We start from the raw sequence: 18,384 nt of genomic DNA, 5'->3' as shown, positions 1-18,384 counted from the left end.
GCTCAGGTATTATGTAAGCTACTGCAGTGATGAGAACTGCAACTTACTGTATCTGTTTGTCCTGTTTGGAGGGACCCATAATTTTGTCTGTCCCCCTTGACCACAGTATTTAAACAGTCTTGTTGTAGCCAGTTGTAGCTGAGTAAATTTTAACACACTTGAACAAATTGTAGCATTTCTGGGAATCAGGCCATTGTTAATTCTGGAATGGTTTTGGCTTCTGGAACAGACCAACTTGAGAGGATTTTCAAATGTGATTGTTCTTAGTGCTGTTAAAATTTCAATAACAAGCCATACATGTTTTGGTTTTGTTTTGTTCATTTTAGAGCTATCTGTGTCAGACTTCTCAAAAATAATCAATATAGGCAACTGGACTCTCTTACAAGAGGTTCACTTACAAGAGGTGAGTCCAGTTGCCTTTATTGATTATTTTTGAGAATTACAATGACCTGGATGACTGAGAATATACACCCATTCATCTGTGTCAGACATTTCTGTTGTCCAAATAAATAGGATGGGAATATATTTTGGGGTTGCTCACAGTACTGAAGGGCTCAATATAACAGAAGTTTATCTATGCAGATTCAGAAACAATGCCCAGCACTTCAAATGGAACTTGCTCCTGTTAGGCTGTAGCAGAAATTACAAATAGAACTTACAGTATGTAGAGGAAGGGAAGGCTTCTGCGTAAGTCATTTGATAAGCCGCATTAGAAATGATGAATGTGATGAGGCACAGCTGTAAAATGCACTGTTTATGAAGATTGTTTCGGAGAGTTAATCAAATTTAGCAGATATACTGTGCTACAGTATACGTTAATGTTGTTAATGTACAGTGGCAACACAAATGTGCGTATATGCTGAAAACAGCATTATTTTTCCAATGAAATGGGACCAAATTCTGGCAAATACAGAGCAATTCTCAGTCTTCAAACATAATTTGTGTGTCATGTACAAGTGGAGAAAAGTTTAATTGTCATTCAAACTTGCCAAAAAGTACAAGTACAATATGCAGTCTCAGTGCTATTTTTTCCACCATTGTTCACTTCCTTTCAGTGTCTCTTCAGAAAAAAACAACAGAAAGACAACTTGGGAAATGGGATGAGTATCATTTAACTGCTGTTAGGGGGTTTACCTGAGTCTGCAAAACCCATGTGTATTCAGGTGTGTACAGTGGAAAAGAGGTTCAGGTACAGAGACAGTTGCAATAGCAGTAGAATTTGGATGGTATTAAACTGATTTGAAAGGTACTATACAAAGAGCAGACAGAGACATGGGGGAGAGATGAACTCACACCACTACCTTGTGCATGGTGATGTTTGTATCCAGAGGTGTGTGAGTTCATTTTCACATCTCAGGTAGCAGCTTAATTATCATGAGCTCTGTATTTTATTTTTTCTCAGAAATGGCCGAAACACAGCCCTTTGTCTTAGATTTTTAGTTTAGTAAACAAGGTTATGAAGACTAATACAATCATGCACATGTGTTTGACAGAAAAAAGGCTGAGTAATGTCCAGTGGCCTTTATTAGAAAAGCAATTGGGTTTCCATATGACGCTAGTTAATCAAGCTTATGATAACATTTAAAACCCTGTGATGTTGTAACGCTCAATGCTGAAATGACACTACAGATTTTTGTTTTAGTTAATCAGTAAACCCTCTTTGTGCCTTAATTATTTACCCACAGTAGGAAATCAGTTACTATTTTCACATTTTAAAATGCGGATATGTGCAACGCAATTTCATATCGCACACAGATATTCCATGACACATATTAAAGAGACCTGTTGCTTTTAATAGGAAAAGCTTGTTTTGTAAATGACACTATTTCAATATTACACTTTCAAAAAAAAATGAAAATCTACACAATCACATTAAAATAAAATGGCCATGATGTCTTGATACTACATTACATGGTAATGACAAAATAGCTGTAAAATGTATGTGCCAGCACCACGGAAATGCTGCCAATAGATGTATTAGTCAGTAGGACCCTCCATAATGGACCTGTGGAAATCGCTACTTTCACAGCATAATCCCATAGGTGGAGGTTAATGTTGTTTTGTGGTTTAGGAAACTTTATATCATCATTACTCCCTTACAGTAACTTCGTTAAATTACATTATTTGGTTAAAGGTTTTATGATCTGGTTATGTGGAGGCACCAAAATATACTTGGTTTAAAATGTCATTTGCTTTTCCATTACGCACCACAAGTTTTCTTGAACTCACAAAAGCCCTTTTTAAACACAGAATGCACCAAATTTGCGGCCAGGTAGAGGTGGGAATTTGCTGTCTTGTCCGTGTGAAATGGAGATATAATATTCCTCTTTTCAAATAAGACGCCACTTGTGTGGGTGTAAACGTGACCTTACGCACTGCATAAAGTTGCTCGTGAACATTGACGTACTACATGCGTCAGAAGAATATTTCGCCCCGTGACAGTCTGTAAATTTCATAACAGCAATTCGTCATTCTGGCTGCCAACAGCGTTGGTGTCGACATTCTCTGAGGTGTTTGACGTGGGAGAAGCGTTAAGTTTGCGAGTTTGCATCATGACTGACACCTCCACCCACCTCACATCTCGCCGGCACATTGACGGCTTGGATTTATAAACAATGGAGGCGGAAATAAGTGTACCCTCGGAGGAGGAATATTGCGGGGCATAAAGTGACCCCCAGTTTGCCACACTCTTGTCTAAAACCTGGGACAGAAAAAAAGACAGGCAAATAAACGGATTGCTGTCCAGTATAAAAAAGTGACTAAGGTTGGGTTTCTCCCCCCGCAAGACTTCGGGGTGATTCCCGAAGTCTGAGAATTCTTCAGTTTCAAGACGCCCACCCCTGAGTAAGTGAAAGGCAGATTTTAGGGTTAGGAAATCTTTGTCTGTTAAATGTTTGTTGGAGAAGATGTAGCTAAAGGGCTCCCACATTTCAAAGTGAAATGTCAACTGCTTTTACTGCGTCTAACTTTCAGCAGTTGACATTTTCTTCTCTCCTTGTTGTACTTATCTGTCTCTGTATCTTTCTGTCTCTTCCTCCAAGCATAACCTGAGGGAAGAGCTATAATAAAACAATATAATTGGGAGCTGTTTTAAAGATTTATGTCTTCAGTATGAGCCAATGGGCTTGTAGCTGTTAGCCTCAAACAGGAAAGGACTAATTAGAATTATTAGGAGACAGACTGTTTAATAAGCAAAAAAAATTCAATAAAAACTATGCAGTGATGACAGATGCTTGTAACTCCTAATGATCTGTTGCAGTGAATGTAAATATCAGTATAGTTATATTATTGTTATTATGATTATTAGTGATAATAATAATCTAATCATAATAATAATAAAACATTTTATTTAAGGCACTCGAGGTCACCTCTTTGTAAGTTGATATTCCATGTGGACAATGACATCACATTTGGTAACAAGCCTTCTTGTTATCTCCCAGACTGATCAGATACTGTATCAACTCGCAAATAAAACATATGAAGACTTCCTCTGAAAACTCAAGGAAAACATTTAAGAAAACAATTTGTGGCATAAACCTGCCTGTGATGCTCAGCCATCATCAGCTCGCCCACTAAAAGATGCCCCAAGAAACATATCACACTCCAGTACAATGTTTATTGCTCAAAAACATAAGCATACAGTAAAAACATCTAGCAAATCATTGATCAGTAAATTGATGAATTAAAATTTTCCCTGTCAGCTGTCTATCTTCCAGTTCTTTTAAGAGAACTGAGGCACTGATGTATGGAGAAGGCAACATTGAGGATACCATTCATATTAAGACAGAACCATTGTGGAAAGTTGTAATACATCCATCCATTTTCTATTCCGCTTATCCATTGGGGGTTGGGGGGGTTCAGTATCTTGCTCAAGGAGACTTGGACATCGTCACTGGGGGAAGTGGGTACTGAACCAGCGACCCTTCGATTGCTAGACAGCCAGTCTCCCTCCGAGCCATGCTGCCCCTAAAGTTTTTATTTTTAATTTAAATTATGAATTGAATATTTTATACCCAATCCTACTATAAAACAGCTTCACAGAGGTATTTTGACAGTATCATACAGTTGGGATCATTGCTTGCCTGGCATAATCATTCAGAATGAAAACCCTGAAGCAGCTCTTAACCTTTTGGGAAAACATGATTTTGGTCTCAATTAAATGGTTCCACTAAACTTTTGATAACAACAGAATCAGTGCAAGAACGACTGGAATTGACTGATACAAGTTTAAGCACATAGAAATTAAAATATTGAAACAGGTGCCTGCATATGAATAGTTAGGACGTATTTCCTACAACACGTAACAAGAATTCCGGCTTGGATTTCATTCGGATATCACAGAAATGAATCTGTACACTCAGTCTGTTGAAGAGTTTTAATATTAAACACAGAGCACAGAGCGAATGTGCTGATATTTTTTCCTGCTCTTTAGTAGTTTGATGCTTTACAAGTCCTGTGCCTCAACTAGGTTTGACATCAGGTGATCAGTGAGTTTTTTTCTCCGCTTTCTGAGTTATGACAGAAAATGAGTTTATCATGATTATTGAAACAGATTTTATTTTTGTCATGATCTGAATGTATTTACACATTGCGCATTGTAGCAATTGATTTTGACTTCTGATTGGCTTCCATACAGTGTTTACATAGAATCAGAGGGCTGATAGGATAAATTGAAGCCAACTATTGTGCTAATGCAAGTCCATTGTCGCATGTTTTTGGACGAAACATGTGACTGTATATGGATGATCTAGACCTTTGTCAATGTAAGAAGGCTGTTTTTATTTGCAATATTTGGTGTTTAATGACCACTGGATTAACTATCCAGCCTTTAGAGCATAGTGACCTTAAGTGTTTTTCAATTGCCGATTACTGTGATCTAATAAATGTATTTATCATGCCTGATATAGTGGTTGTATCTTCAAAGGATTTATATACATCTATTCGCAAAAAAGAGAGCCTTCATGTGATGTAATGCACAAGTGCTCATTGAAAGGAAGATTTTGATGTCTGCTGATGTTCCTGGGGAGTCCATTAGGAACAGGGTTGGTTACACTGTCAATGAGCAAGTGACAGTTATTTTAGTGCAGATGATTAGCTAAAATATTAAATATATGTAGTTTGTGACATTATGTCTGTCGCTACAATACATTGGCGTCTTGATGTACCTTTGCATGGAGGTCTGAAAGACAAGTGGGTCTCTGAGATTTTCTCAGAGTGCCTCGGGTTCCTTGAGTACCTAGCATCATGGTGCCGGAAAAAAAACACAACAACAACAGTGTTTTCTCTCATTTCAGGGAAACATCCTTCAATATAATTGTGTGGACTGGGCTTTATGTTTATACTCATAATCAAATGTTTAGCAGTATGAAAACCCAAAGTCACAGTGCTTTTAATCTTGTAAAAGTTCAAAATATTAGCCAAGAGACTCCCTGGCTGAATTTCAAATGTCAAATTTGAAGAAAAATGAAAGAAATCTCACATTTAAAATGCTGACTGTGGCTAGAAATGAATGGTCTGCAACATTCATTGCGGAATCTGTCAGAAGTGCCACTGCCTTAGTTTTGGCCTCAGTTGGAATGAGTTAACACTGTTTGTTAACTGCTAACGAGTTCTCCACATCAGTGGAAATCCCCCTGCTGGTGATGAGGGTTGAAAAGGATGTAGGAGGAAGACAGCATGATTTGATGTTTGAAACACATGAAGTTAGTGCATGCTAATTGAATGGCTCCTGTTAATCTTGAGACACATCTCCTGTCTTAATATGCAGACATGCATCTGTTCTGTCCACAAGAATTCACACACACACACACACACACACACACACACACACACACACACACACACACACACACACACAAGCAATTAAGAAAGAGAGATGAAAGCTCCATTCGATGAGTCTTTTGTCTTTCCTAATGCAAGAAAGTCTCTGGCAACAAGTGAAAAGGAAATACCGCGACATTAAAATAATGAGGATTTAAGAGGACTTCAGAAAAAGAAGAGTCACAGTTCGCTCTTGTCTTGCACCTTCTTTGCCCTACAGAGAAAACAGGAAGGAGGGAAAGTTCTTAACTCTTCAAAACCCAGCTGAATGCATCTTTTTACATGACTGTCCTTAAATTAGTAGAGGATGATTTTAAACATCCTGTGACAGATATAAAATTGCCAGCCATAAAATAATAATTAGACATGGTCATTTGTTGAACCTCTGGCTGCTTTGGCAGGGCCTCGCTAATTTGCGTCGTCATCTCTATGGTGCTGCAAGCCCTCAGCTCTGGGGGGAGGCGCTGGTCTGATGGGGTAAATAAATGAGAGTTCTCTGCTAGAACTATCATCCTGTCCACACACACCCATAACTCCACCACCATGTCACTTCCAGTTTTCACTCATTATGAGCTGCTTCATCTCTGCTATTCCTCTCCAGTCTCTACCCATAAGCAACTATAATTCCTTGCTATCTCAGCCTTGTTATGGACTCTTTACAGCTGACAGGCTGTATGTTCTGCTGCTTTACCAAGAATTTTTTTTTATAATTGAGAATCATGTATTAAAATGTCCATGTGTTTTCCTAAAGGTAAATATTCAGGTTTTTTTTGTTTTTTTTGTAATGTGTTTGTCCTCATAAAATAAGGTGCCTTTTATAATACATGAATGGCTTTACATTCATCGTCCATTAGACTTAAGTATACAATTCTACACCAGCACCTCCACCCTGGCATCCACCCCAACACATACTCTTATTATAACATCAAATTATGATGCTCTCAACTCCTCAAGTAAATGCTTTTCTGGTAGGTTTACATGCAGGATCCTCCCCAACATTTTTCCAGATAAAGAGCTGTATGAAAATCCTGTGAGTGTTGTGGTCACCTCACTTGTTTAATGTGCCTGAGTGCAATGTAGCATCAGCCAGTTGCCAGTATCTGAACCTGAAAGTTTCTCTTTTTCTCTGCCCTTGTCTCCTTTCATGTGCGCCCCCCACCTCCCTTGTCTCGCTCCATAACAGGAGGCAATCATAACAGGTCTGCTCCCAGAGACGAGCTACTCAGTGACCGTGGGAGCTTATACTACTAAGGGCGATGGAGCTCACAGCAAGGCCAAGGTGGTCACCACCTCAGGAGCAGGTGAGTGCTGTGTGTAGGTACGTTGCATTGCCTTTAATGCTTTGGTAACCTATTTTATATTAATCCAAACTATGAATGACTATACAATTAATAAACCCCTTCAGTGGGATGGTTGGATACACTTCTCAAAATACACAAAATGCTTGATGTGGTGCTAAACCATAAAACATTTGTATTAAAAAGAACATCCAGGGATGTATGGTAGCACCCACGAGTAAAACAAGGACAGAGACAGTTCCTCTATGGCACCATTTATTCTTTGGCTTGGTCAAATGTCAGCATTTCAGCCTGTTGTCTTTGGCCTTGGTCAGGATATGATTTTAAGCAATCTTCAACTGGCTTATAAAGGTTGTCACTTCAATCGCAATGATATGGAACACCTGTTAGTAGCAGATTCTCTTAAAGAGAGAGTCTCACAGTCATGTGGTCATATTGTAGATCTACATTCAAAGTCAAAAACAATATTCAGGAAAAATGGTTGTATGCTTAGTTACATAATGTAAACATCATTCAGAGTACTTCTTCTGAAAAAGATCATCAATGGACAAATGGAAAAAGAGCAATGATTGGGACAATAGTCTACAACATAGGTTCAAGTGAACAGTCCAAGGGCACATTATTTACAGTGGGTCACAACAGACTTCAAAGTAATGATACACACCTTTACAGAAATGATTGTAAGCTATAGTCATCATTTTGACCAGCATGAGTCATTATGTTGTATGAATCCAAAACATTTCTCTTTGAGAGAGAGAGAGCAGCTCTGCAGTGTCCCTGCCTCTTACATGTGCGAGACCAACAAAATGAAATGATGCTGGGGACCAGTGATTGGCTTCATGATAGTGCTTGGCCTTCCCATATTCCAAGTTTCCTGTGCTTATTGCTGTTTTATGTTCAGATATCCTTTGTTTTAGACAGAGCTTTGTCCGGCCAACATAAGCTTTTCCACAGACAGCTTAGTTTGTACACGACTGAAGAAGTGTGACAATAAATGAACTATATGATGATAAGCTTTTTTCCAGTGTGTGGATGAGTGAAAAATGTCACTTTTGTTGTGTTGCAACATTGGCTGCATCAGCTTCATCTGTAACTGCCTTTGATAGCAGGCCAAGGGGATTGTGTTTGCTTTGGCTGAAAGATGTGAACTATTCCTCCTTGATGGAGGGGGATTTTTTTTAAAGTAACAAGGGAGCTGTTTTGGTGAAGTTATCAAGTGTCTTTTCAGCCTGCAAGATGTGCCAGTGTTTGGTGATTATCATGCGCACTTCTTGGTGACAGTGGCTGAACTTTGTAATGATGCACAAGCGGTTGTCTTTGGGAGGCCTTTCCTTAGTTGTGAGTAGGCCAGACCTGGAAACACTGGATGCATGTTGGCAAGCTTTTGCTTCTGATGAAAAGTTTGTTTCTTTGGAGCCCAGTCCACACAAAAGTGGATTTTATATCTTCTGTTTGTTGTTCAAAATCCAATGAATCTGAACAATTTTGCCTCAAACACAAAAATTGGCCCTTTGGAATGTTTGTTTTCAGGTGTTTCGGGAGCCATGAAGCATTGTGTTGCATTCCATAGGTTTCTTGTAGATCTGGCATGCCCAACCAGTTGATTGCGGTCTACTGGTCGACTGCAGACTGAACCCAATTCGATCGAGAAGAGTGTGTGGGAAAAATGAAAAAAATGCATGTCTTTGTGTTTGTGTGTGTGTGTTTGTGTAATAAAGTTTGATTAAATGTGAGTCATTGCCTGCACATCCTATCAGTCACACCATGGGTAACACAGAAACACAAAAAGTTAAAAAAAAAAAGTAGGTTGCATTAACATAACCAATGTAACATCAGCATGTATGTTGGGATCAAATGCGCGACAGGAAGTTGACAGCTGTCAACAGTAGCTGGCAAGCTAACATGACTGATTCGAAACGAGGCAAAACCACTTTCACCATGAATGGGATGAAAAATATTTTTTTGTTTATTCTCATTCAAAGTCGGTTTGCCTGATCTGCAATGCAACGGTGGAGTCATCAAAGACAGGGAATCTGGAGCACCATTTTAAAACGCTACACGGGAGTTATGAGAGGGATTTTCCCTCGAAAAATGCCTCCACGCAGCACTGTCTTTTCTTGGTCTGCAGAAAAAGATAAGTTTGAGCATCAGCAGAAGGAGCTGGAGAAGAAGAACCCCATCATGACCAAACACATCGTAACTGGTGGTGCTCTTTGATGATGTTCCCACTATTGAGAAGGTTGAGTAAACCAGAGGTTTAATGGATTTGCGTCACTTTCTGATCTGAGGTTGTTGTGAAGAATGACTGCTTTTGAAATATCACTGAGTTTTCAATCACTTTATTCAGAAACATTAACCACCTCTGTTCTGGGATTGTTTTCAAAAGTTTTGAAAACACTTTCAGTGTGGCATTTTTCAGCAGGCACCTTTTCCAGGTGTCTATGTTGTGTTCAGTTAAACCCGTTAATGTCTGCTTTACCACAGTGTTTTCTTTTTCTAAGTTGGTTTATGAGGCTGAAATGGTTGCTATTTCTTGATATTTTGCACAATGACACTAAAAAAAAAATGTTTCTGACTTTGGACCCAATGTTCATCTTTTCATCATCAGATGTCAAGTGGTTGTGGAACAGTGTTGTGAGGTTAATTACTGCAGGCCAAAAACAATGTGTGTGAGTTTGCGATGTTGAAACTAGACTGGTAGATCTCAGGAGGCTGGCAAGTTGAAAAGTAGATCTTGGGTCAAAAAAGGTTGGGCACCCCTGCTGTAGATGGTGCTCTGGACCTGCCCATCAGGATCTTTGAAAATTGTGAGATCTAGAAAGTTGATGGAAGAGGTGGATGGTGTTCTAGAGTGAATTTCCAAAAGGAGCTGCTTGAGTTGACATGATCATTGAACAGTTTCAGCTCTTCAACGGTGCCATCCCAAAAACCAGGAAATCACCCAAATATCGTTTCCACAGCCTGATAGTGGCACGAAAAAGGTTTGTGGTGGAATGGTAGATATATGTTCCTTCCCAGTGTGCCACTACCAGCAAAGCAAATGATGGAGCCCCACTGGTGTTCCCATAGCTGTTCCCTTTGCTTGAAGATTGTAGTGATCCTCAAATCTGAAGTATTTTTTGGATAGCACAAGGTTCAGCATTTCCAAGAGGAATGAATTTGGGGGTTGGGCTTGGGAATCATGCTGATGTAGGTGTAAAGACTCTCCATACCAAATGAGGCAAGGATTGTTGAGCTGTGCAGGCAACAGTTATGAGGGCAGCTGAGTACATCTTTAGTATTCTTTAAGAAAGAGGGAACTGATGTGACAGTGTCTCTGTCCTTTTTTTTTTACTGGTGAATGCTACCATACATCCCTGGATGTTTCCTTTATGATAATTAATGAACCCATCAATAATAAATCTTGGGGGTCTGTACAAAAGACTAAAAAGCCTTTAAGAAAATGAAATCTGATATTCTGTCTCTGAAAAATGAATCTCGAAGATAAAAAATATTCCACAATGCCACCACATCTACAGAGAAACATCTTGATAGTATTAAAATTAAAATGAAATGAAAATAATTTTTGCATTATTGACAGCCATTATCCGAGTGACATTCACAGTCGGAAGATATACAGTATAGTACCTCATGTTGCTGGGCAGCTTGACCCATTTGTAGTTCAGTTACATGAACAAACCCTTTGCTTTCTCCCTCCCTGGCACTCACATCCCTTTAAAATGAAGCAGGCCTTGAATGATACACAAACAGCTTCATCATTCAACATTTCAGTGCATTTTTCTGTTTATTGCAGTTTCACTACTGACATATGCAACAACAGAAACATAAAGTGAGGAAAAAGACTGATTGATGATTAAATAGATACAGGTTGCCCTGCCAGCTTGAGCAGTCTGACTGCCCAAAAAATTTGTTTTTCTACTGATCGTCATGAAGAAATATATCCCTTAAGTATTGATAGTGACTGAAATGAATATTCATTTTCAGCTCTCCATCATAATATCTAAGAATACTTTCTGATCTGGCGTTTTGATTTGTTGGTCTTGAGTTCCTGATACTTTTCCCTCCATCACACATGCTAGCTGTACAACTGTCTTATCATATTTTACAGCAGTCTGTAGTGTATCTTTAATTGTATGACCCCCATTGAATCTTAAGAATTCAACATGGAATCAATTCAATGAGAAAACAGGACAAATGAGGAATGTTTCCTGTCTTCTAGTGCCCGGCAAACCTACTATGATGATAAGCACCACCATAGGCAACACTGCCCTGATCCAGTGGCAGCCCCCTAAAGAAATGGTTGGGGAACATGTGGGATACCAGTTGATGTACAAGAGAGCCGAGGAGGAAGCATTTTTTGTCAAAGACTTCAGAAAAACAGATGATCATTTCACAGTCACCGGCCTCCACAGGGGAGCCACCTACATCTTTAAGCTGTGCGCCAAAAACAGAGCTGGCAATGGCGAAGAGTATATAAAGGAGATCAGCACCCCTGAGGATATTCCCACCAGCTATCCCCTGAATCTGAGTGTGGCAGGCCTGACTGCCACCTCCACCAAGCTGGCCTGGGAGCCCCCTCCTCTGGCTGAGAGGAATGGCAAGATTGTCAAGTACATGGTAGTCTATCGAGATATCAATAGCCAGAATAACAGCACTAACAGTACTACAGAAACACAAATGACCATCCAAGGTTTGCAGCCTGACACCACCTATGACATCAGAGTCCAAGCCTTCACCAGCAAGGGGGGCGGACCAATCAGCCCAAGTATTCAGAGCAGAACAATGTCCACGTCCATGCCAGGTAGGAACCTTTGCACTCTGGACATCTAGCCTTGCTGTTTTTTACTGGACATTCATGGTGCATCTTCATTAGAACAGTTGAGATCTTACTCTTTTCTATGATTAGCAAAACCACTGTTGATAACATTTTATGATTTCCACAGATTAAGCATATCAAGATGAGTAACGCATCAACAATCGTGCCTGCCGTGCCTTCTATGAAAACAACACTGCATATGCTACCTTCTCTAAGAAGGTTTACCAGATGTGCGTTGGTAGACATAATTAGAAGTATTCTCTTTTTAAATTTAAAAACATGAAGTCTGAAAACACTTGAGATAAAACAAAGCTGCCTACATCACTTTGTCACTGAGTGGCTTTACATGCACAGTTACAGTAAGTTACATCTATAATTATAGCCTGATTAGGCAGAAGACATAAACCGGGGAAGAATTTTAAAATCATTACATTGAGGCTGATATTGTGTCCAAATAATACAGTGTTGGTGTTGTTATATTTATGAAAACTTGGAGCAGGTAATTGTTTACTCATTCTGATCAACTTTCAACTCCACCTATGAAACATTTTTATTGTATCTGCAATTAAATTAACCACCTAATAATCATCCAGAGCTTCCTTCAGTGTTCACCAAGAACTTTGGTGTGAAGACTGTGATGAAAACGTCTGTCCTACTGACCTGGGATGTACCAGAAACCTACATATCTCAAGTGCCTCTCAAGGTAAGTTTGGCCCAGTCAGCAGCTGCAGAACTGAAACATAACAAACAACAAATTACACAACTAGATGCAGTTGCTCAATTAGGGAACCTGGAGGACAGAAGCAGTAACTTGGCCTCCACAGTGAGCCCACCAACTAGAATGTTGTGGTTAAGAACACTCAATGAAGGATGGGTACCAGATGACCTCTCCTCCAGTGCAAAGGCTACATCCTGTCTGTTAATTAAAGTAATTCTGATATAAAATGTAACAATTAAGATGATTATTCAAAGCAAAAATGGTCATTCTTCCAATTAGGAGATATTTTGTTTTGTTTTTCATGTTTTGTGATGAACAGCATGTCAACTGTTTCACATAGGTCATTACGGATGATAGATATTGAAAAGCCATTTTCTTGCATATGCAAAGGTTTTCGTGGCATAGTTGTTTATTTACCTCTACAATAGACAAAAGTATATCATCTTTTACACTGTCACTTGTTCGCAGGCCATTCTATTTTTAATTTTTTTCAACAAAAATGGCAGACGTTCCATTAGAAATGACAAGTTATTTTGGAAAATATATCCATTCCTTCTATTCTAGAAGACCATTGCAGGTTAAAATAAAAGATGGAACATCTAAGGAATCACATCACAGTGTTGATTATAGATTGGGAGAAAATTACGATTAATCATCTATCTAATAAATTGGACATCAACATGCATCTTAGCGCCACTGTCAGTAGAGCTAGCATTTCTTCTTTTTCTGGCAGTGTTTATCATCACTGCCACTATCGTCATCCTCACTTAACTCTCATTCGCTCAACTACCTGTAGGCCTTTGCATCACAGTCTTCTCTTTGAGCAATGCAAAATAAAGAGACATACAAAAAAATGCTAATTACAACAATCATGCCATCTAATCGCATATCAGTCTGTGAAAACTCAAAAAACAAAGTCTGTGTAAAAATTAAATTCAAATTTTTAATTCAAATCTTTTTTTTTCATTCGATGAGAACAATAAAAATGCAAGAAAAAAATCCTGACTTAGATTGTCACGATTAATGCATTAAAATGATAAATAAATACAAAAACACTTTTTTTGTAATTAATCAAAGTAAAAAAAAAGTTTTAATGGTATGAACCAAATGGAATGCGTGTCATTCAGTAGCTTTCAATTATTTTTCAGTGAACAGCAGTTCCATATATCCACGTGAAAATCAATTCTCACCATATTAAATTCTGCCTGTGCGTGTTGTTTATGATAGGCTATTTGTGAGGGGGCCATTCTGTCTTGTCACTCAGCCTTTGGCTCTGTTTCGCTCTGATGATGAACTAAAGTGCAAAGGCAAAAGTTATGTCCAAAGAGCAGCAACTAAATAATAGCAGGGAAGTAAATCATACTCTATTGGCATCTCATCTCTTGGCACGGACCACTTGAGGGTTTTAAAAAGTCAAAATCGCACAATGATATAAGATCAAAATATTTCATTCAACACCCAATATTTGTGTGTCTCTTTAAATATTTTTTTCTAGTGTGATACACCTCTGTCTTTATTGGATTAAAAAAAAAGAGGAAAATGTTGTTTTACAGTGGTGCATTCTTTGAGTCTGGTATTATGCATAGGCAAAAACTCAGAACAGACCGAAAATAAATAGTTACAGCACAGAACTTCCCTTAAAATCACAAGTTCCATCCATCCATTTTCTACAGCTTTTCTGTTAAGGGTCTTGGGGGGGCTGGAGCCTATCCCAGCAGCCTTTGGGTGAGAGGCGGGGTTCACCCTGGATGGGTCACCAATCCATTGCAGGGCCAACACATAGAGACAGACAATCATTCACACTCACAGTCACACCTACAGTCAATAGAGTATCAATCAGCCTCGTCCGCCTTCTGCATGTCTTGTGCAAGTTTTTTTTGTTGTTTTTGTTATTTTTGATTATGCATGGAATAAAAAAAGAGATTTATTCATTGTATTCTGTGAATTAAAGTAACTTAAAAGTGAGGTATTCAGAGATGGTGATGACCAGATTATGTAATCATTCACTCTGACTTCTAACCGGTAAAATACATCTGTCCTCTTTCAGATCCTCTACAACCAGCAGAGTGTGGAGGTTCAAGGCAACTTGAAGAGGAAGCTGATCACACAGCTGCAGCCAGACACTGAATATTCCTTTGTGCTGATGAGTCGGGGCAACAGCGCAGGCGGTCTGCAACAGCAGGTTTCCATCCGAACTGCTCCAGACCTGTTGAGGATGAAACCTGCCCAGTATGAACATGACCTGGAAGAGGGTGGCAAAGTGACCATCAGTCTGCCCAGACCTCCTGCTGGAGCTCCTGTCAGGTACGTTCTGTCGGTTCTTTCCACCTGCTGGAAAAATATGCCTCATTCATGATGTTAGAGAATGGCTCTGAAATTAACTTTGTCTTCAATCCTTGGCTCATATCAGGTTGGTTTCTCATTCATTATTCAAGTACAAATATGTAAAACAAAAACTCTGGCGAAAGCACAGATTCAGTCTGTTTACCTAGTCAAATAAAAATGTTCAGGGATCTAAATGTACTTAAAAGTAAAAAAAAATTGATTGTTTTTCAGAATCACTTCACTGAAAAAAAAAACATGAAATGAAATAAAATATTTGAAACTAATACATAAACAAAGGGTTCAGTGCGCAGTGCATCTTTGAGACAACAAAGACAAGAAAATAGATTCAATTGGGAAATGGTTTGGGGTTGATCACTTTCACTGACTGTATGTTATCATTCATGTCAATGCTACTGCTCCACATCAGATTCACTGCACTATGATGTAATTTCTCCACTGAGTTTCTTAAGCTTGTTCCTGTTAATTTTTTTAAGTAATAAACATGGCCTCATTCAAACTTTCGGCGGATGTTTTCTTTGTCTTCCTCTCTATTTGTTGGGAAGTGGCCACCATTACCACCAGCTATGCTGTATTGTGGACAAATCTCTCATCTGTTTCTCTTGTTATAGCTTTTACATCATTTTCTCTGTCTTGCAAAACCAAAGTAACAAGCCTGGTTTTAGAATACAAGGAGAAGAGAGTATGGATGTTTGTGTTAAAATATAGTAAGTACAAGTCAAGTCAATTTTATTTGTAAAGCACCAAATCACAGCAAAAGTTATCTCCTGACACTTTACAAGTAGAGCAGGTCTGGCAAGCACATCCTGCAACAGCGGCAAGGTAGATAGGGTTTGAATGAGAAAAGCCACTGTTCAAGAGACTTTTTTTCCCCCTTTGGGTTACAGATAGACATGAAATGTGCTTAGTCATTATGATTGCTAGCTGACAGACAGAGATGAGTTGGTGGGAAACCGTAGCGACATTACAGCTGTTTCACATATCAATAGTCAAGTCCAGTAAAAGAGGCAGTTTTCACTTGATATTAAAATGTGAGGAATGCCTTGAGGAAATCTCCTTGGCAATCTAACGGCTGTCATATATGATATTATTAAGTCCCCTCAAAGAGGCAATTGATATCTTACAATGCAATACTGAATGCTAACAGTGGCAATATCCTTGCTGAACATAATCTTGTAGTACATTTAATATGATGCTTGCATTGCTATGTGATAGCAAATGGCAAGTTAGCTGCAGCTGTTAGCATGCTAATATGTTGGCATCATGCCAACATGCTGATTTTTTTTTTTAAATTACAGTAGTAAGCAAGCTACCTGCGGCTGTTAGCATTTCAGTGGTGACCCTGTAGTTTCATTCCAGAACACATGAATTATACATGATGAAAGACAATAAAATAGAAACTGTCCTGCTGATATTCTCCTTTAGAGCTTAACTCTATTTCCTTAGGCCAGACATCTGTATACATATGTCCTGTCAAGTTTAGAATGAACAGATTCAGTTTTGCTCCTTAATGCGTAAACAAGAACGTTGCGCGCTGTTGAAGCTCTGCCATATTCCATGATAGACGTTGAATTGCTTAATCTTCCACTAAACAATGTAGCGGTGCATTAGAAGCAAGAAAAATGGGCCAAATTGAAAATCGATCTAACATGTAATGCAGTTGTGTGTCTGTTCATGATGCAGGTGGTACTACATCGTGGTTGTTCCTGTCACCCCAGCTTCTCTGAGGAGATGGGAGAACCCTGAAGACATGGACATATATGAGGTGAGTGGATGGGTTCATGTATTGATCTGGTCCAGGGGAAAAATGTTTGTTCGCCCATGCATGTTATTTGTTAAGGTTGTGGTTGTCCATCGTTATAGGGCCAGATTCACGAAGCAGCACACATTTGGATGAGGTCCTAAATCCCAGAAAGGCACCGCTGGAGTAACTGGTCTCTAATGGCCATTCTACTAACAAAAGCCCTTTTTTAAACACAGAGTGCACAAAATTTGCTGCTAGGTACGTAGAGGCAGGAATTTGCAGTCTTGTCCATGTGAAATGAAGGCGTAATATTCCTCTTCAAAAAAGCCGCCACTTGTGTGGGCATAAACATGTGACATGACATGCAGCACAAAGTTGAGCGTGAACAGTGATGCACAACATGCATCGGAGGGATTTTTAGCCCCGTGACAGGGACAAGTTATAAAACAGCAATTTGCCTCTCTGGCTGCCAGCAGCATCGGTGTCGACATTCTTGGAGGTATTTGATGCAGGAGAACCAGCGAGTGTTTTGTTTGCGAGTTTGCGTCATCATCGACACCCCCACCCACCTCACACCTTGACAGCTTGGATTTACATAGCAATGGAGGTGGCAATAAGTGTACCCTCAGAGGAGGAATATTGCCAGGCCAAAACTGACCCTCATTTGCCGCACTCTGTCTAAAACCTTGGACCAGAAAAAAGACGGGCAAATTAGCAGATTACAGTCCAGTGTAAAAGCAACTGAAGTGTAAATTTAGGAACACAGATGTAGCCAGTTTATGATAAATGGATACATTTTTTTACGTGTATAAAATAAATGGTTAACACGTGATAGGTTTAGAAATTTGAATACATAGCTGGTATGCTATCACATTGTTGGGATTACATTCCTAATTAAAAACATATTATGTTATAGGCAGATATTTCATGATTGGCAATTATTACATAAAACAAAATAGTTGTGTTTTTCATACATACATTTTGTTGCATTGTAACATTTGTAACTATTATTGTCTGGCTGTGTGCTCATTATTTGCTGCAGCCTTGTTTAAACTAGCTTGCTCATCAGTTCACAAAGAAATACTTGATGTTAAGTTCTCTTTTAATTTATTGATCAGGTCCTGCACATGCACAGGTGAGCCAGAGTAGAAATCTCATTCATTTACACTTTCACTTTATGACCTGGATTGTAGATGTAGTTACAAACATAGTTTTTACATTGTGTGAAAAGTTCTGATGCCTTGGTTTTATTGACTGAATGCTGCATTCATCTGTGATGCTTTCAAACTGAAGTGATTGTGTCAGCAAACATTGGTATGATATACAGTGTTATTATCACACAAGTGCTTCTGTCCACATGCTATTCAATTCAATATGAGTTATTTGTTATATCTGCTCTGCTGCATAGTAGTCAGCATTTTTCCTTTTTTGTATTCCCAACTGCAGAAAAGTTTTCCCGCATAGTCAATGTACCAGTTCTTTAATATGATAAACCACAGAGGATATTGATTCTGCTCAACTGCAAAAGCATTCATATTTTGGAGAAGGCTAAATCCTAAGTCTTTCTTGTTTGACTGATAAAGTGAGTTATTTCGCTTCACAAATAGACTCAGCTATCAAGACTGGGAAAAAGGTCACAGAGGTG

General features: G+C 39.0%; 1 protein-coding gene across 6 annotated transcripts in view; it reads left to right on the top strand.

Moving 5' to 3' along the window:
- ptprfa (protein tyrosine phosphatase receptor type Fa) overlaps positions 1-18,384 on the top strand; it is a 344,773-nt gene that overhangs the window by 266,221 nt on the left and 60,168 nt on the right. For 4 of the 6 annotated variants that reach the window (XM_086224174.1, XM_086224172.1, XM_086224173.1 and 1 more), the window contains 5 exons: positions 7,004-7,121; positions 11,338-11,919; positions 12,540-12,637; positions 14,700-14,956; positions 16,679-16,760. In XM_086224174.1, the coding sequence (XP_086080300.1) occupies positions 7,004-7,121; positions 11,338-11,919; positions 12,540-12,637; positions 14,700-14,956; positions 16,679-16,760 (1,137 nt within the window). Of the gene's footprint in view, positions 1-7,003; positions 7,122-11,337; positions 11,920-12,527; positions 12,638-14,699; positions 14,957-16,678; positions 16,761-18,384 lie in introns of all 6 variants that reach the window. The other 2 variants (XM_086224169.1, XM_086224168.1) reach the window with 1 other exon arrangement.

This window comes from Aulostomus chinensis, chromosome 14, assembly GCF_037954235.1.
Source record: "Aulostomus chinensis isolate RoL2024-O1b breed Wild chromosome 14, RoL_Achi_v1.0, whole genome shotgun sequence".
NCBI lineage: Eukaryota > Metazoa > Chordata > Actinopteri > Syngnathiformes > Aulostomidae > Aulostomus > Aulostomus chinensis.
This window is presented reverse-complemented; position numbering and strand designations above follow the sequence as displayed.